This window comes from Salvia splendens, chromosome 7, assembly GCF_004379255.2.
Source record: "Salvia splendens isolate huo1 chromosome 7, SspV2, whole genome shotgun sequence".
Lineage (NCBI taxonomy): Eukaryota > Viridiplantae > Streptophyta > Magnoliopsida > Lamiales > Lamiaceae > Salvia > Salvia splendens.
The window spans coordinates 6,953,240-6,972,788 of record NC_056038.1 but is presented as its reverse complement, the minus strand read 5'-3'; the positions used below and the strand labels follow the sequence as shown (position 1 = coordinate 6,972,788).

Below are 19,549 nucleotides of genomic sequence, written 5' to 3'. Positions count from 1 at the left end.
CAGAGAGAATAGGAAGCTCGGCTAGATAACTTTTGAGCTCGTCAAAGGCCTTTTTCTGCTCGGCTCCCCACTCGAACTTGGGTGCCTTTTTCAACACCTTGAAGAACGGCAGTTGCTTTTCGGCTGCTTGGGAAAGGAATCGATTCAGTGCGGCTAGACATCCAGTTAGCCTTTGCACGTCATGTATGGACTTCGGCATTGCCATGTTCTGAATGACTTGAACTTTTGAGGGGTTTGCCTTGAGTCCGTCCTTTGAAACCAAACAACCCAGAAACTTTCCCGAATCTACCAAAAAAGTACATTTTTGGGGGTTGAGTTTGAGGTTGGCTTTTCGGAGCACGTTGAGAGTAGATTTGAGGTTGTCTTCGTACTCCGAAGTGCTTTTGCTTTTGACAACTATGTCGTCGACATACACTTCAACCTGTTTTCCGATTAGGTGCCGAAAAAGCTTGTCTACCATCCTTTGATAAGTTGCTCCGGCATTCTTTAAACCGAATGGCATCTTTTTATAAGCGAAAATGCCGAAATCGGTAATGAAAGCTGTTTTCGGAGCGTCACTCTCATCCATCAATACTTGGTGATATCCTTTGTATAAATCAAGAAAACAGAAAATTTCGAAGCCGATCAAAGCTTCTACTTTTTTATCTATACTTGGAAGGGGATAGCAATCTTTAGGACAGTGCTTGTTTAGATCGGTGAAATCTATGCACATCCGCCATCCTCCTTCCTTTTTCTTGATCATGACAGGATTGGCCACCCATGAAGGATACTTCACTTCGAATAACACATCCGCCTTCAATAATTGACGGACTTCATCATGGATGACTTGACTTCGTTCTGCCGCAAAGAGTCTTTGCTTCTGTTTTATCGGCCGGACCGAAGGATCAATATTTAACCGATGAGTGATTACCTCGGGGGGCACTCCGGTCATGTCCAACGGAGACCATGCAAAGACGTCTTTATACTCCTTGAGGAGCTGGATGGTTTTTTCCCGAAGTAGAGGTGTTCCCGCGAAGCCGATCTTAACCGTTCTGGATGGATCGTCTTCGTACAGCTGAACTGTCATCGAGTTCGGCTCCGGTATGGCTTCGGTCATCACCTCTGACTCCGGCTGCTGTGATTGCTATGCTTGGTGGTGCCGATCTGACTGCTCGGCATTTCTAAGCGCAATTTGTAGACATTCCTTTGCTCTCTTTTGGTCACCTCGGATGACCGCTATCCCTCCTTTAGTAGGGATCTTGATGGTGAGGTGATAAGTAGAGCAAACGGCCCGAACTGTGTTGAGCCAGTCTCTCCCCAGGATGATGTTGTACGGGGACCGAGCTTTCACCACAAAGAACTCGATCATCGTATTGGAGCTTGTAGACGCTTTTCCCACCGTAATCGGAAGGCTGATAATACCTTCAGGGCGGGTGTCCTCCTGGGCGAAACTTTTCAGAGGAAGCGGAGCCGGACTGAGTCGAGCTGGATCCACTTCCATTTTATCAAAACATTCTTTAAAAAGAATGCTGACTGACGCTCCTGTATCCACAAATACTCTGTGGATCAGTTTGTTTGCCACTCCGGCTTGAATGACAATAGCGTCTTGGTGAGGAGAGATGGCTGGGACGGGATCGGCATCTGAAAATGTAATCACTTCGTCTTTCTTCAGCCTTTTATGTGTTGGCTCCTCTTGATTGGAACCTCTGCGTTCTGCTTTTAGGGACGACTTAGTCTTCCCGGCAGGGAGAGCATCAATAGTCAGGATTACTCCATCATATTGCGGCTCGTCGTCGTCTTCGGGATCCTCATGCCTTTTTGGATCCTGAGGATTGCAGTTCGCACTTCTCTGCTTTTTGTTCTTTTTCGGCTGCTTGCTTTGGTATTTTTTTAACGTTCCTGTTTTCACAAGAACATCAATACCTGCAGCCAAATCTCGGCACTCCTCGGTATCGTGACCGTGGGTTTGATGGAAGGAGCAATATTGATCCTGAAGTCGCCGTGCAGCCGATTTCGTCATCCGCTTTGGTTTTTCGAACATATCGGAATGTAGTTCGAAAATTTCCGCTCTTGACTTGTTTAATGGTACGAACTGAGCGGGCGGCTTCTCAGGATTGAGACGTGGCCCCAATCTGCCTTGTACCGGTGCCCTTTGAATTCTTTCAAAAGGAGTTCGGCGAGGAAGCACCTGGCCGCTTTGATCGGGCTTCCTTTTGTCTCCTTGGGATGAGCTGTCTAACGACCGTTTTCGACGGTCTGCCTCATCCGCACGAGAAAACTGGTCCGCAATGTCCCACATTTCTTGAGCTGTTTGCGGACCGCACTCCACGAGCTTTCTGTAGAGAGCTCCGGGCAGGATTCCATTTTGGAATGCCGAGATGACAAGTAGATCATTGAGATTATCTACTTGTAGGCATTCCTTATGGAATCTCGTCAGGAAGTCGCTGATCTTTTCGTCGCGACCTTGACGTATAGAAAGCAGCTGAGCCGAAGTGATTCGGGCTTCCGCTTTCTGAAAGAACCTCCTGTGGAAAGCATCCATGAGATCTCGGTAGGATCTGATGCTGCCTTGAGGAAGGCTGTCGAACCACCTTCTGGCGTTCCCGATGAGCAGCTCGGGGAACAGCTTGCACATGTGGACCTCATTGAGACCCTGGTTCGCCATATTATATTGATAGCGTCCCAGGAAATCATGAGGATCCTCCAGCCCGTCATAAGTCATTGACGGTGTCCGGTAGTTCCGCGGCAAAGGAGTTCGGGTGATATCGTCCGAGAACGGAGTCTTTAATGCTCCGTACATGGTGAACCCGACATCTCTTCGGTACGGAGGAGATGGAGTTCTCCTGTGGTTCCGGTACCGAGGAGGAGCAGGAGCATGTTGAGGTTGAGGATTCTTTCTCCTGGAAGACACGTCACTACTGCGGTAGTGACTTTCATGTCTGGATGAGGAGGGAGAATCCGCCGTTGTCTTCTCCGGCTGTTGGCTCTTCTGCAGGAAGGTTAAGAACTCCTCCTGCTTCTCGGCCAAGAACAGCTTGACAGCTTCATTTAAATTGGGCTGCTGGGAAGACTCGGTGCGATGACTCCTGGAGTGGCTTGCTCCTTCTTCGTGAGAACCGGAGGTAGATGTCTCCCGAGGCCGTTTTTCAGACCTGCGAGCTGGACTAGCTTCCTCACGGTTATCACGAGCGGTATTATGAGTGTTATGTGATCTGGTATGCATTTTTTGGGGTGGAAAAGGGTCAAAAATTCGCTTTATCACAAATTTTGTTCTCTGTTTCCCACAGACGGCGCCAGTGATGAATCGGCGAATTTTTGATGTTTGTAGATGCAGGAAATAAATGAAGATCAACACAGGGATTTTACGTGGTTCGATTTACTGATGTAAATCTACGTCCACGGGGAGAAATGGGGGCAGGTTTGTATTGCTTGATCTGCCAATTTACAGCTTACAACACTGGCCTGCTTTATGATATTCTCTCTAAAGAGCTTTTTAGAATTTAACAGAAGCCGTTATCTATCTGACCTAGGTTCTATTTATACAGTGAACCAAGATCGTGGCATGCAGCATTTATTAGGTAGTGGATGTCGTGGAGATCGTGGCGACCTTGCATGGGTCCACTATCCTGCATGAGTTAATGACTGCTTGACACCACTAAATAGATCGTCGGTGTAGTGGAGGTGGAAATCTTGCATGAGTCCACTATCTCCTAGTTCGGTCGAATACTGAGACCGAACTGCTGAATTATTGCCGAGCAGCTTTTGCCGATCTGAGAGTAGAGCTTGATGCCGATCTGAGAGCAGAGCTTGATGAGTTGGCTTTCACCGAGCTGTAGGCTGGGGCCGAACTCTTTGGTTGTGCCGAACTGAACTCTTTAGTCATGCCGAACTGATACTCTGTCTTGTGCTTTACTGCTGTTGGGCTTGTTTAGTACGTACTCCATCATAGTACATATTTTTACTTATTTTTTTGCGACTCATTGATATATGTTAGATATAATCTTTATTTTGTTTAGTTTGTTTTGCATTAGAAAAGTTCCTTTGAATTTGAATGTGAAGTATGTTAACTTATTTGAAATGTCACTCAGTTATTAACATTTGAGATATCTATACTAATCTAAAGTAACAGTTTGTTGAAAAGTCAATATTACCCTTTTTGGCGGGAAATTGTGCTGCTATTGTGATTACCCTTTTTGTCATTTCTCCATATGGCCAACCATTGAAGAGCATGTTTTCAATTATATTTTATATTCAAATTTATTTACTTAAAACAGTGTTTAATGTTTAATACAATTGCAAAGCTATCTAGGTTATTGTTTTCAACAGCCTGTAAATGGACGGCTGATTGGCCATTCTACACTGCAACCAAGAAATATGCAATGTTTCCAAAGCTGTAAATTCTTTTTAGGAGTATCATTTTGTAAATATCTAATAAAATTCCAAATGTGTTACTGTGACAAATTAAGAATACATCTATAATTAAATAACACACATAATTTCATTCGTTTAGTTTGTTATTGTACAAAAAACAGTTCACCAAGTTAGTATTTGTAATTATAAAATCTGATATTTAGTATTATTTAGCACTATTGGGAAGAGCATCAACTCACAAATTAGAATATGAAATATGAAATATAAGACACGAGAGATGGAGAGAGGAGAGAGATATTGAGAGAGAGAGAATACAAGAGAGACAGAGAGAGAGACAGAGAGAGAGAGAGGAGACAGCTTAATATCTAAATATATCTTTCTTGATAAGCAATTTTTTAGAGTATTAAACCTGTTTCCAATGCAATTTTTCCCTGAAAAAGTTGAAGAATAGGTTAGTACAGTGCTATATGTAATTTGTAGTAATCTTGCAATATATTCTATCCGCAAATAACACAATTGAAGAAGGTTCCTTAATTTATGGTTTGAAAGCAGTAGGATAAGTATTCTGGAAAGTAATGTAATTATCTTGCTATAAATATTCTGAAAAGTAATGTAATTACCTGATAAGTAGTACAAGTATTCTGGACAACAATGTAATTACCTTAATTTATGGTATGAATTGCTTCTCTTCCTTATGAGAATTCATAACCTGTGCATAAAATGGAGATATTAAGGTTGGAATTAACTGTATTTGAATTTATACAATTGTATAGTGCACACTCTATACTGATAGGAAGATAGTTAGGTGTATTCTATTGATGTTAGAAGTGTACTTAATGATTGGTAATTTGTTACAGAAAGGGTATTATGATACTTATTCGAATTGATATACAACTAATATTATTAATGAAATGTGTTACCTTTTGATATGCATTGCTTGGCCATCTCCTCACCTTTGTAGACTTGAAGAGGTTCTTATGGAAGGATCCATTTTCAGAACTTTAGCAGCCTCTGTGTAGGTAGCTTTCTTTTTGAATGGCTTTGTCTCTATCTTTTTCTTGTGGAGAGAGTGGTAGGCGGCTGCTTTTTAGGGTTGTAATCAAAAGGTTTTGAACTCCTGCAAAATTGGATTAGTTTAAGTAGAGGAAATACCAATCAGCACAGTCATTTATTGGGCAAGGTAAATGGACCATTCAATTAATTTCATTTACTATATAGATCGTTTTCCAAGACACAACTGCCAGTCATTTATGATTTTTATAATTAATTCGTGTAATGCATTACCTAATATTGCTAATTCATTTATAACACTGTTTTATAGTTTTTATACCTATTTAATACATACTAAAATATTATCTGGTATATATTTTTAATGAGATATGTGAATGGTTTTCCTAATCATTCTGTTTTTTTTGGAATATGGATTGGTGTACATGTGTGCAGTGCATGGTGGTATCCTTGCTCTATAAATATGGCTAATCACTCAGTTTACACATAAGTTAGCTACACACTTTTAAAAACTTACATCAACTTCTTCTCACAGAGCTAAGCACTCGATTTTTGGTAGTGCTGTCTTTCTTTCATTCTTTTACATTCAGTAGGAAGAATGTTAGAAATCTAAGTATCTTAACATTTTGGTAGTTATTTCTTTCTTTCATTCTTTTAAAATCAGTAGGAAGTATGTAGAATAGAAAAGTGTTTTACCATTTTTGTGAAAGTTCCTCTTCAAGTCCCTTTAGTTTCAACATATAGCTCTCCCGTTGTTGCATCTTTCTGCTTGCACAGATTACCAACCTCATCCCCTGCATTTTTTCTGCAAATAAGAGATTATATTGTTATTGGTTTATGTCAATGATAAGTGGACTAAGTGTTTAATCTGTTAGTACAGTCCATCTCCTGACAGTATTTCATGTTTCCATCTAATTGAGCAGATTGTGAAGAAATGTCGCCTTTTGTAACATGCTTAACTAATCTTTCCAAGGCAATCACTACCTCGACCATCAAAGTAAGATGTGTCCGTAGGTATGAAGGGGTTCCCGAAGATAAGAATGATAACAACCTAGAGTGTGTGTTGCATGATATTGAGGTATCATCTTTTGTTTACCAATGAATTAGGCTGTTATTGTAAACTAAATGGAACTAATTACTAATGTCTTGTGTTATTACAGGGGACAAGAATACAAGCATCATTTACTAATAACATCATGAAAAAGTTGGCCTCTCCACTTAGGGAAGGTTGTGTGTTTTATATTAAAAATTTTTTGGTGCAGAATAACACTCTAAAAAACAAAGCTACAAACCACCAGTTTAGGCTGGTGATGAATAGCTACACTGAGGTGTTTGAGGTTAAAGATTTGACATTTCCTAGAATGATGTTTGCTTTCAAGCCATTCCCTGAAATTTCCCTATTGAGACAGTATGATGACACAGCTTTTTTTGGTAAGGATTTAAATTCTATGTTGTAATATGTTTGTTTTAATACTCAGTACATAGGTTTATTTCTGATTTATTATTTTACAGATGTTATTGGAGTTATCACTAATCCAGGAAAAGAGCTCAAGCAATCTAAGTACAGACTTATTGAGATTGAAATCAGTGATGAACAGTAAGTTGTATGAAGAGTTGTAAATTAAAATTCTGTACTTGGATTTGTCTGAAAGTTAACACTTCTTTTTTGTGTACAGACATAATAAAATATTTTGTACAATTTGGGAATCAAATGTTGATTCTTATAAGGAAGATTTCAAAAAGAGTAAAGGAACCATTCCCATTGTTATTGTTCAAATTTGCAAGACTAATTTATTCAGAGGTTTCATTTCTCTTACATTTGTCTCTTTGTTGTTTGTTTTTCTTCATTGGTTATCTGACATAAACTGTATTCCTAATCTGATTTTTTATGTATTAGGTGAAATGAGAATATCGACACACTTTCAAGCGTTGAAGGTTCTAATTAATCCAGAATTAGATGAAGTTACTGCTTTTAGGAAAAGGTATAAGCTATTAGGTGTAATATAGTTCTCACATTTTGTAAGATGAATATGTTCTACAGCTATGTAGTTATTTATTTTCTTATTGTCAACTGATTTTTGGATGATATTTTTATAGAATTGAAGGTGATGAGAGATTTATTCCCTATGGTTCTTTGGGTCAAGTTGGACCATTCATTAGCAGTGAGTTTGAAAATCTTACAGTGAAGTCTCTTGAGGATTTAGAATGTCTAGAGGTATTAAATACTTCTTTGTCCAATTGAAATGAATAAGTTTACATTGACTTATTTTGTTAATTAAACTGTGTTACATTAGATTAGTTCATTTCTGCCAATTATTCACAGGATGGTTTGTATTGGGTTTTTGGAAAGATTGTATCTGTGAAGCACATTATGATACATGGTATTACATGTCATGTAAGACCTGTTTTAAGAAGGTGGAGGCAGAGGATAACAAGTTTAACTGTTCAGTATGTAAGAGCACCTATTCCCATGCTTATAGAAGGTATGATAGCATTAATTTTATATTTTAGGTTTGTTTTGCAGCATAGAACAGAAACTTTATAATATTTGTTAAGTAACATATGTTAAATTTTTATCTTATGTAGGTATAGATTTGTTGTCAATATTGTTGATGATACAAGCAACACTTCACTTTTAGTGTGGGATAGGGAGGGGATCCAACTGATAGGAAAAAAGGTTTATGAATTTGTAGGGGCTGATAATCAGGTTTGTTATTTACAATGTTGATATTATGCTTTTATTGTTTATGCTTTTATACTATGATAGTCTTTACTAAAAACACTTACATTACAGATTTTGCCAGTGGAGGACATTGCTAAAGAAATAGCAAAGAAGCTGGTGGGGCAGAGTGTGTTGTTCAAGCTCCAATTCAGAAATCAGTTGGAGTATTACAAATCTTATCCACATACTGTGAACAAAGTATGCAATATTCCTCATGTTGTTGAGAAGTATACCCCCCAACCGCTTGGTTCGCAGGAAGTTAGGAAAGAACTAAAGTTATCTGATCTAATTTTTGGTTCTGATCTTCCAGAGGTAATTATATTTTGTGTTGAGGTTTTGCTTTTTAATAATACATGTTATTGTTGTTGATTAATGTCTGATTATATTTCTGTTATTATTTTTATTTCAGGTATCTCAGAAAAGTTTTGTTACTCCGGATTTGTCAAGTGTAACAAATGAGATTAATCATGAACGCAACATTGAAGGCTCTGTTAAGAGGTGTTTGGAGGATGATTTTAATTGTTGTGATGATATTGTTGGCTGTCAGAAGAACAAGAATCAAAAAGTCAGCAAGGAGTAATAGATTTTCAGTCATTTTAGGTGTTTTGTGCCATTGATGAAAAACATTTTGATGTCATGGCAGAGTGGAATGCTCAGATTATCTATTTTGGTTTTAGTTTTGTTGGCAGAACAGTTATATGAGCATGTTTTGGTCTTCTTGCTTTAGTTTAAAGATCTTTCGTTTGCTTTATTTAATCCCTTAATCCCTTAATTCCAAGTGTAGTTTTTGTTTCAGCATGTGCCATTGAAGTTTACATCTTTAATGAATCAATCTTAAGAGTAACTGAGTCACTAATAACAAAATTAACTAATGATACTTTTTCATTCCATGCACTATTAGAGCTAAAGCAGTGAAAAAAATGTCTATATGAGATAACTACATGAAATTAATAGTGAAAGTCTAAGCTTCAATCACCAACCTGTTTTTAGTTATGGAATTAAGTTGCTTCTCTATCAGCCATGTCTATCATTCTTGAAACTAATGATAAGAAACCCCTTTGATTCAAAACAGAAAAACCTGCAATATCAGAAGCAGATTTTTTAGATTGAATTTCAGAAGGCAACTTTTAAAAACTGAGTGAATCACATCTGGCAATGCTTACATCCAATACATCAAATTGATCTAAACTATCCATGCATTCTATGTTTCCACCGTAAATCTGATGTGATTGAATTTTGTAGTTAGTTATATTTTGTTTAAGGACAAAATTGGTACTGATTATTAACACTGTGAATCAAAATCTTGAACAGATTATTAACAATATGACATATTTTACACTGTGACATATTTGACAAGCTTTGTAAGGCTTGCATAGATTGGTACTGATTGTTAATAAACTTATCACTGTTGCACTTGCATAGATTCTTGAACAGATTATTAACACTGTGACATATTTTACAAGCTTTGTAAGGCCAATATTAGTACTGCATCTAAATTGGATGTAAGCATTGAAGAATTTGGTCCAATATTTACAGACAAGATCAGTTACCTTCCATGTGGAACAGTTAAAGAGATTTCAAGATATGATTGTACAAAAGTGTTAGGCATAACAACATAAATCTCATTGAAGTTTATGTAGTTATATGCTTATTAACCCAATATTTGTAGTGCATCACAATTAGATGTAAGCATTGAAGAAGTGAAAGACATATGTAAAGACAAGAGCTGTGAAATTATCATTTTAACCCATTCGGCAGGGTGAAAGACATGTAATACAAAAGCATATGGCATAGGAACATAAATATCATTAAAGTTTATACACTTATCTGAAATCTTCGCAAGTTGTAGCCATTTTTGTGTTTATCAATCACGTAAAATGGGATTTTGACTTGGGGCAGTTATGCATTGCATTTCCTGTTGGAAACAAGTATGAAGTAACATATCAAATTGAGGCCATAGTGTTCACAGTATCTGGATAAATTTTAAATATTTTGGGGAAATATAAATTATATATGCGGATTTTGAAGTTATTTTTTGATTTTTTGTTACAAGCCCAACAGGAATACCTAAGTTATCAAATGTAAAGCCCATTTTGCAAGGTATAGGGTCCTGCATAGCTTGGATGAACTGAAAGGTCATCTTGGGTTATGTGGAGTTCTAAACCTATAAAATATCATCTTTTCCAGTTTCCATTATCTCTCACTGTTTTCTTAAATTGTATTTGTTTTGAGATTCATATTATACTATAATCTGTGCAGGTTTCAATTAACAGCTCTGAAGCAATGAAGAAATTAAAAAAATCAGTAAGACTTAAGAGTATGGTATCTGAGAAGTTAACTCAGACAAGTTCAGGTACATATTTGGTGCAAAAGAATAAGTTCTCTATTTTGACTGGAATTTTACACCCATCTTATTTATTTTATTGTCTTAACTGCCTACTATGATTAATGTTTACACATGCTTTGAAAAAATAATTGATTTATGTATGTTGAAGATGCTATACGTTTTTGAGACAATTTTTTAAAGCCTATTATAAATGCATTCGAATTTGGTGGCAGATCTGTGTAGGTTTTCACCAATATGTGACCATAATGTACAGAAATTCAAAATAGATAATGGCTGGGGAAAGGATTTTAGTTACCTTTCGCAGTTAACATCCTCTGTTAGGTTAGAAACCTATATTCGATGATGAATCGACGCCAACAATGTTCATTTTGTTGCCTCAGATCTGGTATTGTACAGATGAATAAATATCTGCCATCGATTAGAAAAACAATGAGTGTTCTATAAGAACAGATCGGAAATGTAAATCAATTAATGATCTGTTAAACTTCATGAAGCAAGAAATGGATTTTACCTTTATTTCGTTTGAAATCGAAGTTGGTGTATAGATTTGTGGAGAAACTCTTCGATTTGTACCCTCAAATCCGTTTAGGGCTTTCGAGAAGCAGTAGATTTGGAGAATGGCGTGAAACTTCTTCGTGGTTGTGGAGGATGGAACAGATCTGCTGACCGGAATCTTAGGGATACCCATGATATTTGGAGTGCGATTGTGGTGGTATCAAGGAGGCGTTTTTCGTGGTGGTGGAGAAGGGATAGGAGAAAGTGGTGGAGGAGGGAGAGGAGAAAGTGGTGGAGGAGGGAGAGGAGACAGCGGTGGAGGGGTGTAAAGCGGCGGATCTGCGAGCCGCTAGGGTTTCCCGTGTTTGGTCGGTGAAGGCATTCTAACACAAACTCTGAATTAACCCATTTCATTTAATTCAGTAATGTAATTAGTTTATCAAATGATATAGTTAAAAACCTAAGTTAAGATTACGTAATATATTTTTTAAAACAAGATATTAGCATTAGTTTATACTGGATTAAATGTAGGCCAAAGTTTGGGCCTGCAATTTATTATTTGGGCTGTTTATTAGTTTACAGATGGGCCATTCTCTTAATTTATTTAGACTGATAAGTTATGGATGTAGAACTATTTTTGGGCCTGTTTTTATGTAATGTATTTAGATTAGATAATAATAACTTGAGAAAAAAATTAAATTTGTAATTGTTATATTGATTGTAATGAAATTGTTGTATAGTAAATTTAGTTACGTCTTGAATCATATTTTGTTTTGTTTGATCTTACTATTTTTTTGGTCTATCAAATGTTGGTATATTTGTTCAAGATCAATAGGTATGAGTTATATTGTTCTTCATCAACCTAATTCATGTATTGTGAATTATAGTATTATTTGTAGTATAGGGTTTAGAATATGAGTTATGTATATTTTTAAAATTAAAACATTGTAAAATATTGATGATGACTTCTCTTATGTATTAATGCGTTTTTTTAGCAAATATGTGTTTCATTTTTGTGTTCAACAAAAAGTTCACGTTTTAATGAAATAAATTTTTTCGGCCTCTTATTTAATTTACTCTTTGTTATTTTTTTATCTTTTATTTCAATTGGGTTTTTTTGAACAGAATTTATGCGAAATCATATATTTTTTAAAGTGCAGCATATATGGCTATCCTGTTTTAATATAATATAGATATTTATATATAAATGAATAACTTCTTGACAAATAAGTACTTAAAACTCTTTTTATTATTTTGAGAATTTAATTCACATTATTTTATGGTGAATATTGAATTATATCTCTGAAACATATTATATTGTATTCTAACTTACTAATTTTATTACATTTTTGTGTAGTTAATGTTGGTGTATCCGTTCAAAGTTCAATATCTATGAGTGATGGTGTACTTGATCAGCCTAATTCGTGTATTGTGAATGATAGTATCATTTGTTCGTCGATCGTAAATCAAAATGGAGGTATTTAATTTTTACATCTAAAAAAAAAGAATTATTAAAATATCATGCTTTTATTGTTGTATACACATGATAAGGTTTAGGGAATTATTATTTTTGAAAAATGTATATTTTGTTAAAATACTATTTTTATATTGAACAGAATATTGGGATATCGGGGATGCTATATTAAATTGTTCACATTGTGGTGCATTTTTTTGGTTCGAGGAACGTCTTGGGAAACCAAGTAATGTGACAAATCCAAGATATTCGGGTTGTTGTATGAATGGGAATATCCAGATTCCTAATATGATACCTCCTCCTCGAGTATTATATCGGTTGATGTTTTCTAATGACTCGAAAAGTACTCATTATTTGAAAAATATCCGATCATATAATTCGATGTTTGGATTTACCTCTATGGGAGGTAAAGTTGATAATAGTATCAACACAGGTCATTCTTCACCCACTTTTCGTTTGCATGGCGAAAATTACCATTTAATGGGTAGTCTATTGCCTGAAGATGGTTGTATTCCAAAGTTTGCCCAATTGTACATTTATGATACAGAAAATGAGATTAATCGTAGGATAAACTCTGTGAGGTATGTTTATTTTCTTATGAAGACAATATAAATAATTTTTTGTTATGTAACTAATTTGTGTTGAATTAAATATTATTTTTTAGGGGGAGGAATGATTTGAATAATCTGCATTCAGAAATAGTTGTTGATCTCCAAAAAATGTTGGATGAAGAAAATGTTTTGGTCAAATCCTTCCGAATGGTCAAAGACAAGATTAATGAAGAAAATCATCCAAATGTCAGTTTAAGATTACTTGGCAAGAGAGGTAGGGATGGGAGAACTTATAACCTTCCTACTGTTTCCGAGGTTGCTTTGCTTGTGGTTGGTGATTTTGATGAAGCTTGGGTGATAGAGATATTATTGTTGAAAAACAATCAGGCCGATTGCAACGTATTACGGAACGAAGTCCTTCTTATCTTGCACTTCAGTATCCACTTCTTTTTGCTTATGGTGAGGATGGTTATAGCGAAGATATTGGTTTTTCAGATAGTTGCACTTTTTCAAACAAAAGAAAGAAAATTAGTCCGAAAGAATATTTTGCATACCGGTTGCATGATAGACTGAATGAGTGTTCTGTTATTTTGTACGCTCGGCGATTATTCCAGCAATTTGTTGTTGATGCTTATACTATGATTGAGACTGGTCGTCTAAGGTTCGTACGCACACAAAAGAAAAAATTACGGGCTGAAATGTATAATGGTCTTGCGGAGGCTGTTCTTCGAGGTGAGACAGATGGTTCAATGCATGGTAAACGAATCATTTTGCCTTCAAGTTTTGTTGGTGGGGCAAGATATATGATTCAGAATTACCAAGATGCCATGGCAATTTGTAGATGGTTTGGTTATCCAAATTTGTTTATTACCTTTACTTGTAATCCGAAATGGCCAGAGATTGTTAGATTTCTTGGTGCCAAGGGGTTGAAACCGGATGATCGACCCGATGTTGTCTGTAGGATTTTTAAAGTGAAGTTGGATAATTTGATAAGAGATCTTAAGACCAACCAAATTTTTGGAGCTGTGAAAGCGGGTTTGTTATCATTGTTTAGAAAATTATGTCTTTCCTTCTAACTAATCCATTTATTGATTTTTCTAATAAATATGTTTGTTAAATTAATCTTTGCAGTTGTGTATACTATTGAGTTTCAGAAACGTGGATTGCCTCATGCCCATATTTTGCTTTTCTTAAGCAATGAGGACAAATTACCTCAACCTAGACGCATTGATGAGATTATTTCTGCTAAAATTCCTGATCCAGCAATTGATCCTTGCTATTATGAAAATGTCAAAGAATTCATGGTGCATGGACCATGTGGTGTTGTTCGTAAATCTTCTCCGTGCATGCGTGATGGAAGATGTTCGAAATATTTCCCAAAGCAATATCTTGATGCCACAAAGTTTGATGATGATGGTTTTCCGGTTTACAGACGTAGAGATAATGGTCGTGTTGTTATGAAGGATGGTGTGCCCTTGGATAATAGATATATTGTTCCACACAACCGTGCATTGCTTATGAAATACGGTGGTCACATCAATGTTGAGTGGTGCAATCAATCGCAATCCATCAAGTATTTGTTTAAGTACATAAACAAGGGTCATGATCGTGTTACAACGTCTTTTTTCCAAACTGGTGCGGATGGTGCTAGGCAGAATTTGGATGAAGTTAGTTTGTACTATGATTGTAGGTATATATCGTCATGTGAAGCTGCTTGGAGAATTTTCGGATTTGAAATTCAATATAAGGAGCCTTCTGTTGAAAGACTGAGTTTTCACCTTCCGAATGAACAACATGTTATTTTTAATGAATCAGATCCGTTGGACAACGTTCTAAATCGTCATACTATTCATCAAAGCAAGTTTTTGGGTTGGATGGAGGCAAATAAGATTTATTCTGAAGGTCGAAATCTCACTTATGGAGAATTTCCGACCAAATTTGTGTGGAAAACCCATCATTGGCAACCTAGAAAACAACGGTTTTCCATAGGGAGGTTGTTTTATGTTGCTCCAGGTTCTGGTGATATCTATTACTTGAGATGTTTGTTGAATATTGTTAAAGGAGCTACATCATACGAAGACATTAGATGTGTCAATGGGGTTCAATATGATACGTTTCGAGATGCCAGCTATGCATTAGGATTGTTGGATGATGATAAAGAATATGTTGATGGCATTATAGAGGCATCCTTTTGGTCTTCTGCGCATTCTATAAGATTGTTATTTGTGAGTTTATTGACATCAGAATCTATTTCAAGGCCGGATTTTGTTTGGCGAAGTTGTTGGAAATATTTATCAGATGATGTTCAGTATAACCAACGAAAATTAAGAAATCATGCAGGTATACAATTAGTTTATTATTTTCTTTTTTTTATTTACATATTATTGTTTAGTTGTAGTAATGAATTATGTATTATCGTAGGTTTGATGCTGGATGACGAAGAAATTCAGAATTTTGCATTGGCGGAGATTGAGAAATTGTTGTTAAATTTTGGGAAAAGTTTGCGCGATTTCCAGGGCATGCCTTATCCAAGATCGGAGTATTTTGAATCATTTGACAATAAGTTGATTAGCGATGAGTTATGTTATGATCGTGAATCTTTAGGAAGAGAACATTTGGAATTTCTTACCAAGTTCACTGATGAACAACTTTATGTTCATGATACTATTATGTCATCTGTCTATTCAAGTGATGGAGGAATGTTTTTTGTCTATGGTTATGGAGGTACTGGTAAAACTTTCATATGGAAGTCTTTGTCAGCCGGGATTCGTTCTAAGGGTGATATTGTTTTAAACGTGGCATCGAGTGGCATAGCTTCTTTACTTTTGCCTGGAGGTAGAACAGCTCATTCTCGATTTAAGATTCCCATCATTGTTAATGAAGATTCTATGTGCAATATAAAACCAGGGAGTGCACTTGCTGAACTGATTGTAAGAGCTAAGCTTATCATATGGGATGAAGCTCCGATGATTCATAAACATTGCGTAGAAGCTGTGGATAGGACTTTTAGAGATATTATGCGTGTATGTAATGAACGTAGTACGGACAAACCCTTTGGCGGAAAAACAGTTGTTTTTGGAGGTGATTTCAGACAAATCTTACCAGTTGTTCCTAAGGGTAGTAGGCAAGATGTTGTGAATGCCGCTCTTAACTCTTCATATCTTTGGAGGAATTGCACAGTTCTGAGGTTGACCAAAAACATGCGACTTTTGAGTGCTGCATCTTCTGTTGAAGTTTCACAACTGAAGGAATTTTCTTCTTGGGTTGCTTCTATTGGAGATGGAGTTGTTGGTGGTCCAAATGATGGTGATGTCACTATTGATCTTCCTTCTGACATTGTTTTGTCTAATTCTGGGGATCCTCTTAGAACAATTGTTTCAACGATATATCCATCATATATGAATCATGAGGACTTGATGAAATGTTTGCATGATCGTGCCATACTTGCTCCTACTTTAGAGGTTGTCGATGAGGTTAACCAATTCATGATGTCGTTGGATCAGTCTGAGGGTCGAGTTTATTTGAGTTCTGATAGTATCTCAAACTCAGATTTGACCTCAAATGGCTTAGCTGAGATACATTCTGTTGAATTCTTGAATAAGTTGAAGTGTTCAGGTACACCTAATCATGAATTGTTATTGAAAGTCGGTACTCCTGTGATGTTGTTAAGGAATATAGATCACTCGAATGGATTGTGTAATGGCACTACACTGGTAATTACGCATTTGGGTGATTATGTTTTGGAGGGACAAGTATTGGGTGGCCATAATGTTGGTCATAAAGTTTTGATCCCCCGATGTCTTTAATACCATCTGATCCAAGGTTGCCATTCAAATTCCAACGACGACAATTTCCTTTGGCTGTGTCGTATGCAATGACCATCAACAAAAGTCAAGGACAATCTCTATCTCATGTTGGATTATTTTTACGAAAACCAGTCTTCAGTCATGGACAGTTGTATGTTGCTATATCTAGAGTTACGAGTCGTGGAGGTCTCAAGATTTTAGTTTGTGGAGATGAAGATGATAATAGAAGTGATGCTACTATTAATGTTGTTTACAAAGAAGTTTTTCAAAACTTATGAACAATTGGTTTGTTTGTTGGGCCTTTCTAATTTTTTCCTTTAATCTCAACTCAACTAACAGGTTCTTTATTTGTGTATCTTTATCTAACAAACTTATACTTTTTGATCATTACTCATACATCTTATTATTTTACTCCACTTATACTTTTCTCATTAGTCATACATCTTATTAGTGTGATTTAATAATAACATTAATTTAACTTCACTTTGTATAATTATTTCGGTTTAGCCAAATTTAAATTTAATATATACATATTTCAAAATTTTGGAAAGTCTAAAAGATAGAAATATAAGTAAATCAAAGTCAGCTTAATTCTAACCATATATAAACTTAAATATTTATTAAAAAATTATTTAAAAAATATATATTATACAAAGTTCAATAAATATAAAATGCAAATTAAAAACTGTATTTAATCAAGAAAGATATACTATAAATTGATTACATAGTTTTATAAGAAGTACTAAAAGCCTACAAAATATTAAACAAAAATTTCAAACAATATACAATAAATTAATAATATTCTAAAACCCTAATGCAACATGCGATGTCTCCATCTCTCTCAAGTTTCTCTCTCCCTCCCTCCTTCCTCCTCCTCCTTAACCGGCGGCGGAAACCATCTCCCGGCCAGAGCACCGCTCCTTCATCCTCCCTCCTTACGTTTATTTTTTTGTGAAAACCTGCATATTGTTTTTAATTCTTAGTTTATATTCATTAGTTAAAAATCTTATGCCCCGTGCATAGCACGGGTGTGAATACTAGTGATCATAATGTGACGGCGGTGAAAGGATTTTATTAGGTCCAACATTCAAATTGAAAACAAACAGATTTTGTTATTTTAGTAATAAAATAATAAATCCAAAGTAACTTTGAAAAATATAGTACTAGTATTCAATTCATGTTTAGAAAATTTCTCGAGGAAAACTTTTATGTATTTGAAACAACATTTGTTTTGTAAAAAATTACGGTAATAAATTTTTGGGATAAGCTAGTATTTCAATTGTGGACAACTTTCTAGTCAGTTTTCAAATAAATATAGATTAAAGAATTTTTGGGATAATAGGTATTTCAATTATGGACAACTTCAAGCTATTTTTTTTAAAAAAAAAAATTATAGTACATATTTTAGTTTTTCTCAAGTATTTCATTTGTATACAAAACAGACTTTTTTTGTGATACTTAAACAACATTGTTTATTTAATACTACTACAATAAGAAAATAAAATAAAAAATACTTATTATGGTTAAATAATGTTGGTTTGACCAGTATCACCAAAAGGCATTGCTTCTTACGTGGATAAAGATAATTGAAATAAATAGTAAAATTTTATTACTTTCTCTATCCACAAAGAATAGTCTCACTTGTGAATGACACAATTTTAATAAGAATTCATGATAATGTAAGAGACCATGAGAAAAAATGGGTAAAGTATTAAAAAGATGGGCAAAAATTGGATAAATATGAGAGAGAAACCTTTTCAATTTTTAGAAATGAAACTCTTTTTGTGGACATCCCAAATAGCAAAATGAGACTATTTTCCGTGGACGGAAGGAGTATATTATACTACTCCCTCCATCCCCTAAAAATATAAACTTTTAAAACGATACGGATTTTAATACTACAAAATTGTGAAAGTAAGAGAGATAGAAAGAAAGTGTATTAGTGGAAAATTAGTCCCACCTCATTAAAGAGAAAGAAATTTCCTTAAATATAAAGTTTTTTATATTTTTAGGGGACATATCAAAATGGAAAAAAAATCTATTTTCAAGGGACGAAAGAAGTGCGGTAATATTTTATTTATAAAATGTAGAATTAATCAAAATTTGACCAAATGGAATATATATTATAGAAAATAATCACATTGAAAATTATTATTAAAAAGCAACTTTAAATTTAATGATGATAATGTTTGGATTGGATTAAATTTTGTTTGTTTCCCTCGTGTTTTCTATAAAAGTATCAATTTAATATGTGTTCATATTCAATTCCTCCCATTTTTTATCTTTAACGATGGCCACAAAATATTCGAGATGGAAAAGGTGACAATTAAAAGAGTGGAGAAAGAGAAATTTTGGCATTTTATGCCTCCATAATGAAACACACAAAAAGACATTGCAAATCGTAAAAGCAAATATTTATATATCATATGGCCCTTCATAAATTATGTATATATTTATTTTAAAAAATGAATGCTATACTATATCTAATTATGTGAGCATCATTTATAAGTATCATGCTCATTTATTATATATTATGTTGTTTTTTTATTTTATATATTTAGTTTTATTTTAATAAATTAAAATTTATAATTGATCACTTTAATTTTTATAAAATTTAAAGTTTGATTTGTCATTTTATTCAAAAAAATTAAATTATGAAGAAAGCAAACAAATCTAGATAAATCTTTATTTATTACTCCTACTATTAAAGTATTTTATTTGGTAATTGTACAAATACATATTTAGATATAATTAATTATATATTTGGTCTACTGTTGTGTATGTTGCCCAGTAGAA

At 34.9% G+C, this 19,549-nt stretch overlaps 2 protein-coding genes and 1 long non-coding RNA gene across 3 annotated transcripts; 2 read left to right on the top strand and 1 right to left on the bottom strand.

The window, feature by feature from the left end:
- Window positions 1-6,668: 6,668 nt before the first annotated feature.
- Window positions 6,669-8,660, top strand: LOC121810327. The gene is made up of 9 exons (XM_042211122.1): window positions 6,669-6,789; window positions 6,871-6,955; window positions 7,035-7,159; window positions 7,256-7,340; window positions 7,456-7,573; window positions 7,682-7,806; window positions 7,945-8,065; window positions 8,153-8,392; window positions 8,490-8,660. The coding sequence occupies exons 1-9, from the start codon at window positions 6,669-6,671 to the stop codon at window positions 8,658-8,660; spliced, it is 1,191 nt and encodes a 396-aa protein (XP_042067056.1).
- Window positions 8,661-9,974: 1,314 nt separating this feature from the next.
- LOC121741622 lies at window positions 9,975-11,099 on the bottom strand. The gene is made up of 3 exons (XR_006037912.1): window positions 10,939-11,099; window positions 10,723-10,835; window positions 9,975-9,995 (listed from the first exon to the last, which is right to left on the bottom strand). It is a non-coding gene; the product is annotated as an uncharacterized LOC121741622 (long non-coding RNA).
- Window positions 11,100-12,876: 1,777 nt separating this feature from the next.
- Window positions 12,877-17,031, top strand: LOC121810326. Its single transcript, XM_042211121.1, has 6 exons — window positions 12,877-12,977; window positions 13,061-13,301; window positions 13,562-13,982; window positions 14,079-15,287; window positions 15,369-16,562; window positions 16,886-17,031. The coding sequence occupies exons 1-6, from the start codon at window positions 12,877-12,879 to the stop codon at window positions 17,029-17,031; spliced, it is 3,312 nt and encodes a 1,103-aa protein (XP_042067055.1).
- The last annotated feature ends 2,518 nt before the right edge of the window (window positions 17,032-19,549 follow it).